Source organism: Triticum urartu, chromosome 1A (genome assembly GCF_056163025.1).
Source record: "Triticum urartu cultivar PI428250 chromosome 1A, HENAU_Tu73, whole genome shotgun sequence".
In the NCBI taxonomy this organism is placed as follows: Eukaryota; Viridiplantae; Streptophyta; class Magnoliopsida; order Poales; family Poaceae; genus Triticum; species Triticum urartu.
In genome coordinates, this window is record NC_141873.1 from 229,946,940 (window position 1) to 229,956,752 (window position 9,813).

The window sequence follows — 9,813 nt, forward strand, 5'->3', positions numbered from 1 at the left end:
TCTGCTCATAACAGGAATGGAGAAAGGCTGTCGAGGGGATCCATGACCCTGCCCCCTAGCCAGAGAATCGCAACCGGGATCTTGACCCCGGATATGAAGAAGATCCGGACATATTTGTGGATCTTGAGGAAGGAATATTTTATCAGATGAGCTACGACGGTACATATGTACCCATTATCGCCGATTACCCCGGCCTCCTTCCAGCTTCATACGTAAGTAATCCGAAGACACCTTATCCAAACAAGATCTCTTCTTCCTTCTTATCCACTGCACTGTTCTGTGCTCAAAAGGGGAAGCGTTCAGCGCACCGTACCGCTCCGGTGGTATCTCCAAAGAGAGCGTCCCCCACACCAGGCGAGCCTTCCAAGAGGAAAACAAACAAAGACATGGCCGGGCCTTCATCGAAGAGGTATGAATTTGCCAATATGCACCTGGGCATTCACATCCAACCGTGACCTTCCCATTTTCCATGTGTTAGGAAAAAGGTGCGCCGGACTATATCCGGAGGTTCGAGCGGCTGTACTTCCCGCAGCCAGGATTCAAACCCTGCCGTGAAGACGGGGATTGATGCGGGGGCGACGCCGGACTGTCCTCCAGCCAAGGACTCGGATGATGTATCCGTCACCAACTCGGAAGTGGAGAGTGCCATGAATCATTGTCGCCGCTGGGCCATTTTACAAGACCCTGGCTTTTCAGAAGAGTTGTTTTATGCCTTCAACTCGGCCGATGCATACATCCGAGCTGCTCGAGATGGGCTTATCAGGGCCACAAAGCAGCATTTGAATGATGTGTAGGTAAATTTGCTTTGTCTGACTATGATAACCATATGCCAGTAGCCCCTGAGACATAAAGGAGTTGAAACAACTGATTTAAGGATCAATGTACAACCAGGTGCTTATGGAGAAGAAAACCCTGTTAACTCAGGAACTAGAAAAGTGTCAGCGCCGGCTGCTTGCTGCCAATGCCGAACTGGAGAAATACAAGGCATCTCCCGGTAATATTTCCTTCTATTGAGAATTCAGAATGATACACTGATAGTATGAATCTAGGTGCGTATCTTTGTATTGGGTCGTTAGACCAATTACGAGAGCAGCTGGATGCCGCTCGAGGCGAAGAACACAGAGCCAAAAAGCTACTAGCAGTGGGCGAGCGTGTATTAACAAAAGTCGTTCAAGAGAAAAAGAAACTCCAGGATTCAAACACCAAGCTGGGCGAAGAACTGAAACATGTGCGAGCTCAGCTAGCTGACGCTGTGAAGGAGAACAAGAAGCTGCGAGGCGGCATATTCAATACATGACCGCTTTTATCTTATAACAGTTTGGAGGTAACAGTAGCTGATATAGCTGTAATTGCAAGTGTATTGATGAACCGCCCCGAGGAGGAGGTTTTTGGATCATCAAGTGATCTTCTGCAAGGGCTATTGCAGTTGCACGAGCGGAGTGTGGCCAAGGCCTTATGGACATCCAACTCCCCTCCAAGAAGCATGGAGAAGCTGGTAGAGCTGTTCAAGGGAGCGCGGCGGTGTATCTGACTGTGGAAGATATCATCTTGCCGAGAGGGTGCTCGAGAGGCCCGGGCCATGGTGAAAACGCAGTATACCAAGCTAGATCCGAATCACATGGCCCGGGTTGGACCGGTAGGGTCGAATGGGGAAGAAATTCCCGTTAGTTTAGTATATGACCAAGTGGAAGTGGCCGCTAGATATTCCCAACAGGAGTGTAAGTTAGACCGCCTGTTGGACGGTATAGAAGAGGATGTCTTTGAGTCTTGAGTGCTATGTACTTTCCTTCTAGCTGGATAATAAAGACAATTGTCATCGCTGACCTTTTTGCTTCAACCTTTGGACCCGAAGGTGCGGAGTGTTTCCAAATACCCTAACGATAGAATATATCGGGATATGCATGGGAACCAGGCGTAGGGGTCATAATTGCTCGAACAAACAATGTGTATCCAGCTAGTTATGTTATATTACATTATGTAAGAAACATCTTCCAGAGAGAATAGTTCCATTAAGGGTTCCTTTCCCTGGGTGTGCATGCGTTTAATGTGCATGTCCGAACTGTGATTGAAAAAATCATAGAGTAAGTAACATCTGGGGTTCACAATGGAGTGAATGCGGAAACATCTTTAATTCGCCGACCAAATATTCCATTAAGAACACTAGCTTACGGCTTCACCCAGTTTGAGGTACACATCCGCATGACCCGGCAGTAACAATCGCAGAGGTGCTCCCTTTATGCCCTAGCCGAACTAACGGGAACGTAGGGCATAAGCACAGGAGCTAGGCAACCCAGCTTGGCCAAAACTTAAGTCATATTGATGCATATAATGGCGAAGAAAAGGTACATATGGAAAGACGCATATGTATTGGGCTTGATGCTCGAAAAATAATAGCAAGCTTCTGTACGATAATCCCCCAGGTATAATGAACGTACATATGTAGAGATGTACACATCAGGTAGGGATGGTCTAGCCATACTATAGCCTATCAGGAGTTATGAGTGTGAATCATCTTCATCAACAGTACGACGCAAGTTCACACTTTGATCATACCCCTTTCATACCCAGTTTTTATGCATTAGTTTCAACCCTCAAACATTGCATGAGTAGGTTTTGATAACATGTGGGTTTGGGAAGTACTTGATGAGGTAGAACCTATTGCCCATTTATATCAAACCTTGGAAGTTACTTCTATGTTATGCTAGGGTTTCCATGCTATGCTCGTAGACGAGATTTGGTTTGAGTGATCCATGACAGATGTGAGATTGTTAATTAATGATTAACTTAAGGTGGCTACGTTAATACACATCGGGTGGATTGGTTGAGGAACCCTAGGGATATACTAGTGGTTTGCCCGGACACCTGGGGTTATACCAGTGTTGTCCTAGGAGATCCCGGGGGGTTACCGTGCGATCATCCTATGGTTCGCCATCCAGGCTCAAAGGGATCATAAGATTATTCATGCTAGAAACTTCCGTGTGCAGCCACAAGCTATTATGGTGATGTAGCGTAGGAATCCTATAGCCCGATCTTTCACGAAAGGAGCGGATCCCGCGAAGAACACAAGGAGGGAAACGAGGGGAAAATCACGAGGGGAACACAAGAGAACACTCAAACCAACAAGAATGATCACACATGCGCTAGATCCATGAACACAAAGGGAGATACAAGATCCAAAGTCAACAACGGACGATACAAAGGGTAGCCGGTTCTTCTCCGTGAGGTCTTAGATCCACAAGGGGATCTTCTCCGCAAGGAGGTCTTGAATCCAAGGTGGATCTTCTCCGAAGAGGGGTCGCGGTCTATCTCAAGGAGTAGATCTGATATGGATGAGCGAAGCTCTATCTCACAAATGAGCTAACACAACTCTAACCCTAACTAGGAGGAGGTGGAGGAGTATATATAGTCTAGGCGAATGAAAGGGTAAGTGGATTCGGCCCAACACACGGGCGGGCGCACAGGCGTCGGACGTCCGACAGGTACCGGATGTCCGATGGCTTGCGAGGGTCCGGTCGTCTGGTGCATGTCGGACGTCCGGCGTTTTGGCTCTGGACAGGTGGTGTCGGACGTCCAGTCGGCGTCGGTCGTCCGGGCGCTGGAGAGTGTCGGACGTCCGGTGTCTGGCGATCGTCCGGGCGCTGGGAGTCGTCAGACGTCCGGTGGCTCCGGTCGTCTGTAGATTCGGCTCGGGTCCTCAGGGGCCGGACGTCCGGGCTGGGCCGGTCGTCCGGTGGCTGTAGCTTCGCGCAACTTCTTCTCTTGGTCCTTGTACTTGGCGTCCTCGCTAGCTGTTCCGTTGGATGTGGTGACTTCGTGGCTTTCCTCCAAGTACCTGCTCATGCATAGAACACACGTTGGAGGTAGTAGCCATATCTCACATGTAGAAAGTGATGGTTCGGAGAGGAGCGAGTTCACCTTGTGTCCAATGGCGTATGTTCGAGGTCTCGTCATATGTCCACTTGGGGTTTGGAGAGTAGTCGGAGTGTACATGGGGATGAACGTGGGATGCTCTGCATCATCTCCCCTCCCTAGGGAAAGATCCGACCTCAGATCGTGATCCTCATCACCATGGAAACGGTAGTCGTGGACGGACATGTAGTTGGACGGAGTGGAAGACGTTGCGCAATCCAAGTACTCCAAGGTGTCGCCGGAGTGGTATACATGCAAAAGGAGCAAACACAAATGACACTCGGAAATACAATGGTTAGAGCACACAAAGTGTCCATCATGTAAGAATGAGTCCGTGCAACAAGATTGATCATGACAAGGTGCATGAAGCTTATCCAAAAGATATGGAAATGTATGCACAACATTCATGGTAGCAAAAGCAAGAATATGATGAATGCAACCACGGTGCAAAATGATGTCATAGTGAGACGGTTTATCAAAAGCATGAATATGGCAATGGATGCTCAATATGATGTGATCATGCAATTGATGGTAGGCAATAAGATCATGATGTATGAATATGCCATCAAGGTATATCACAACAAATTTGCTAATGAAATGCACAAGCTCATATATCATGGATGACATGGGAATACAAGATGCAACAAGGCAATCATGATGTGAGTCAATCCATGCATAAGATGCAAATTTGTCATGTGTATGATATGTCCATCGAGCATGACATGTGTGAACACAATCAACACATATGGAGGTGTTGGTATACCAATGCTCGATGTTGTGGCATGAGTGGAGGTTCGAAGGTGCATCCAATAAATCTGAGCGCTCCTCAACTTGAAGGTCCGTGGGTTCCATCTCCAAGGTCGGTCCTCCATCCAATAGATGTAACATGTAGACAAGAAGAAGGAAACAACAATGAAAGAGTGACCCATCCAATATGCATATTTGAGGATGGCTCAAAGGGAAGGAGTTCACCTTTAGGAGATTCTCGCAAATGTTGGTGTTGCACATCATGTATGCCTCCACATGACCAAATTGTGTCATGACGGTATCGCCTTGTGAATCCTTCAACATGAAAGAACATGACAAACACTCGGAAAAACAAATGGGGTTAGCGGAAAACCTATCATTCGTGCGGTAAAATACCCAACAAGTGGATGCATCATGCTCATCATAAGAAAGGACAAGGGAGCATTTCATAGTATGGTGGCATATGACGCGAGAACAACCAAATACAATAGGCGTAATCAAGCAAGCATGCATCACAAGTAAGGTGTCCAAGTCTCCACGATCAATAAGCATAGATGCAACAATTGGAGGCAAGCGACAATGAACAAAATATATCATGTGAGGGGCATGAACATATACGTCATCAACCCAAGAAAGCAAGTAAGAATGGAACATGGGTGATGCGACAAAGCAAGCAATCATGTGAATCAAGGCAAGCAAGCTAGTAGTGCGAAGATGCAACGTACTAGAAGGAATCATGTCAAGTATGTCATGTGTGCAAATAGTGGTCATGAATAATGCACAAGACATTTCACAAGCATAAAGGCAATATATGAGCAAAATAGCATCAATATCATGGGGCACATGATAAACATGGCAATAGCAACAAGGATCTCCACCAAGCATGCAAATACACATAGGAGTAGCATAATGGTGAATCATGGGTAGATGCAAGCAAGGGTCACAATTGCATGGCAAAGGCATAGGAGTAAAAATAACATGCAAAGTGAACACGGGAAAATGAGCATAAGGTGACAAGTGGTAAATAGCTCCTAGCCGTGTGAGAGACAAGTAAAAGAGATGCGTGTAGTCCTTGCGCAAAAGGAATGGTGGGAATGAAAGTCCACGGGATCCCAAGTCATCATTGCTCTCAAGAGCTCGTTTCGTCAACTCATGGGATTGAGAAGTTAACTAGTATACGTGAGTACCTACACAAAACAAAGACAAAGGGAAAATTGTGTGTGCGTGGTAGATGTACACATCATCCATCATGATGTGCACGTGCGTGTGTTTGTTAGCACAAAATAGCCAATGCTCAAATAAATGAGATGCGCGATATAGAAACATGTCATCCATCATGAGAGGTTTGTTATGATGTATGTCAGAATGGAGACTCAAAGGATGTAATGCATCATGAGAAATATCTAGAGCATTATTATTCATGGAATGCATATGGTGTACACTATCATGGGAATCATGCAAAGTATGAAATGCATCAAGATCTCCTAATATGTATGAGGAAACTATGGGGGTCTCCTCATGAGCATGAGTAGCAACATCACATGGAGAATATTGACAACATCCAAAACAATGCATATTTGGAACAATGTGATCATGGCATGGTATAGTAGATGAATTGCGCAAATCATGTAAAGGAAGCATGGCAATATCATCACAAGAGAAGCAAAAGCCAATGACCATCATCTCGTCATCTATGCCATAAGTGCAAATGGGATGTATTTTAATGGGGCATGCATAGTTACTATGTTGAGATTGAAATGAGGCTATATGGGAGATCTCACTCATAGCATATGACAAGTTCAATGGATTGTCAAACATGAAGTGACCAATAGAATTTTCACAAGATATCCTATGAAGCATAGAATCACAACTAGGCAACTCAACATGCTCATCATCATATTCATCATAAATAGGTAAGTCAAGGCATGAAGAAGTCTCACTTGCGTGAAGCATGGTAATAGGTAGGTCAACATCATGGGAGCAATCGATGTCAAGATAGTCCACTAGTGGGACAAGAGAAGTACCATCAACTATCTTACCTTTGGAGCGTCTCTCATGTGTTGTAGGTGAGGTGTTGGAGACCAAGTCGTGGTCATCTTCATCGTGATGGAACCATGTGGGTGGTGCATCTTCTTCCACCATGGCCATCGTCGTCTCCATTGGAGGTATGGACTCGTCGAGGATAGGCGTGTCGTCATGTAGGAGACCTAGCACCAAAGAAGAAAACACACTAGAAGTACAGGTTAAGTCGTTAGAAATCAAAGTGGCCTCACATGCCGTGTCAACTACCTCACTCACTAAGTGTTGTGGCTCACTCACTCCCTCTCGGATGCTCTCACACATATGGTTGGTGGAGTCACTCAAATGGCTCTCAACCTCACATAGGATGTGTGGCATGCTCTCAAGTGTGGGGCTAGTGGTGGTCACACTCATCCTCTCATAGGAAATGCTCTCAATGTCACGTGTGGTGGAGTCACTCATATCACTCATGGTGGGGTGGCTCTCCTCACATGGCAATTGGGTCATCTCTTTATATGTGGGTGTCGGAGAGATGTTGGTGCAAACGTCTCCATGCTCAACTCCTATCGCCGCCTTGGTTGAAGGGATAGTCCCATGCTCAACCTTCTTGTCACCGTCTTGTTGTTGGAGGCCCATATGATATGGCACCTCGTAGCTCGTCTCCATGACCGAAGGGAATTTCCCATGCTCAGCCATCTTCCTTGGGGGGCTTCCGAATATGGAAGTGTTGCCCTCGCTCGTAGGTAGTCGCCTTGGACTTGATGAAGTCGATGTAGGCGTACACGTGGGAAGTAGGCGAAGATGCCGTACGTCCAAAGGCGAAGATGCCTTGAGAACACTTGGCGAATATGCCGAAGTGGTTGATGTAGTCGTAGCACCGTCTTTGTGGTGGTCGTCTCGCGGTCTTCTTTTGTGCTCATGAAGCTTCGACTTGGCGTGAGGTAGTGCTTGTTGGGACTTGTGCACTTGCGCTTGTGTACCATCTTCATGATGATGATGTCATTGTCGTGCTTGAGCTCGTAGTAGATGTCGTTCGTCGTCATCGTGCACATGATGCTTGGAGGTGAATTGCCCTTCATGACGATGTGTATCACGAATGTGATGGTGGTCGCCATGGAGATGTGGACGTGGACGACTTGCGCTTGCATCGCTTGGGCGCTCCGAAGACTTGTGGCTTGAATGTCGCCACCTTGAGGATGACGAAGGGGAAGAAGACTTGATCAAGGCTCTAATCTCCTCCATCCTTGCATCTTGCTCCTCCTTTTGTGCGGAAAGCTTGTTGTCGATGTAGTCCCTTTTCCTCGCTTTGGAGTGACGAATGTCGATGGAGAGGTTCTCGATGCGCTCTCGCAATCTTGATTGTGCGCCTTGCATTTGTCGTTGTAGATCGAAAATTGACGCTTTGGTGATGTAGTTGTTCACGCCGTCATTATTGTGGAAGACCGGAGATGAAATGCCTTGCCTATCCATCACAAGATTCGAGCCAATATGAGTGGAGAAAGAGAAGAACGAATACCAAATGTACCTTGACCGAAGTTGAAAGTGGATCAATGATCACTCCAATGTGGACAAGGAAATAGCACAATTGATACCAAGTCTTGTCGGTTTCTCACACCTACACAAGTAAGGCTTATGGTGGAGCTCGGTGAGGATAGTGGCACAAAAATTTGATGTAAAATGTTAGCAAGAGTCAATAATGTTGAAAGAGATTCACAAATTCACAAGTGTAACAAGTAGACCAATAGCAATATGTGACACACGGAAACACACACACGGATGAGCACAAAATGTGGAGTCCACGGAAAACGGTCGTGTTGCACAACTCAAGAGAGACGCTAGCACGATTGCTCAATAGGCGGATACGACACTTGTGCACAACCTATAAATTGCAAAATGTAACAACTTCTATCCCAAGTATGCTATATATGTATGATGTTCCGGTGGTATGATCCAAGATAATCTTATATGCAATGTGGTATGATGCTATGTCACTTGCTTACAAGCTCTTTGTTAAATCTTTTTCTTTGCTTAAAAGCTTTATTCTTTTTTTTGTAAGGCCACTTTGCGAAATGCACAAACCAAGGTAGCAATTGTATATATGCGGGAACAAACTTGAGGCACACGAGATGATATGATACCAATATGATATGGTATGTATGCAATGTATGGTGTAGATCACTAATGTGCACAAGTAACGTTGCCGGCAATACTCAAATGGCTAGTCTCGATAGGCAAGTAACGCAAAATGGGCTAGGGGTTATTAATGCAATGGCAAGGGAATATACAATGGAGGGATACCACGATATCGAGATGATATGGAGGTTACCGTCCGTGGCGATGATGAGTGGCGGGGATCTTGATGGAGATACCAAGATGGTGGAGACTCGTCCCTAAGTAGCCGAAACACCTTAGGAAACGGAAAAACCGCGAACTCAAAATCTCAAGGGAAAAAGTCAAATGGTGGTAGCAGGAAGTGGTGGTGTTGCACTAGGCAATGCGGAAGTGGAGGTTATGGTGGTGGACTATACACGGTGTCGGAGTTGGAAGCACGGTCCGTAAGTAGCCGAAACACCTTAGGAGACACAACTCACAATACAAACAAAATTGGGTTAAGTTGGGGTGGCGGAAGTGTATGGTGGGTAAACCTATGCGGAAGTGGTGGTGGTGGTTGATGAGGAAGCAACCGTCCCTAAGTAGCCGAAACACCTTAGGAGACTCAAGTCACTCCTCAAGCAACCACTAATGCGATGGGGAACAAAATTGGTTAGATTGCGGAAGTCGGTGGTGGTGTAGCGGATGATGTGGTGGAAGCCCTAGGCAAAGATGCCAAAATTGTCAAAATTTGATGGAGTCAAAAGATGTTGGTTGTATTTTTGTGGGAAGGAGGATGTCAAGAGCTTCAAAACAAGCTAAAGAACGTCAAAATCGGAGTTCGGATGAATTAGTTATGGACGAAAGAAATTTTGAGCGAAGTCAGTTTTTTACAGGTAGCGGACGTCCGGAAATGGACGGATGTCCGGTCGCCAGACGTCCGGTTAGGTCGGAAATCCGCTAATTTCAGCTCAGGTTAGGGGTTCTGGTCGTCCGGTAAGGTCGGACGTCCGGTGCTTCCTGGGTCTCCGGACGTTCGGTAAAGTG

General features: G+C 46.3%; 1 protein-coding gene across 1 annotated transcript; it reads right to left on the minus strand.

The window, feature by feature from the left end:
- Nucleotides 1–3,648: 3,648 nt before the first annotated feature.
- On the minus strand, nucleotides 3,649–7,790 carry LOC147990670 (uncharacterized). The gene is made up of 3 exons (XM_087538344.1): nucleotides 7,748–7,790; nucleotides 6,473–7,658; nucleotides 3,649–3,832 (listed from the first exon to the last, which is right to left on the minus strand). Exons 1-3 carry the CDS (start codon nucleotides 7,788–7,790, stop codon nucleotides 3,649–3,651), a joined length of 1,413 nt encoding a protein of 470 aa, XP_087394470.1.
- Between the last annotated feature and the right edge of the window lie 2,023 nt (nucleotides 7,791–9,813).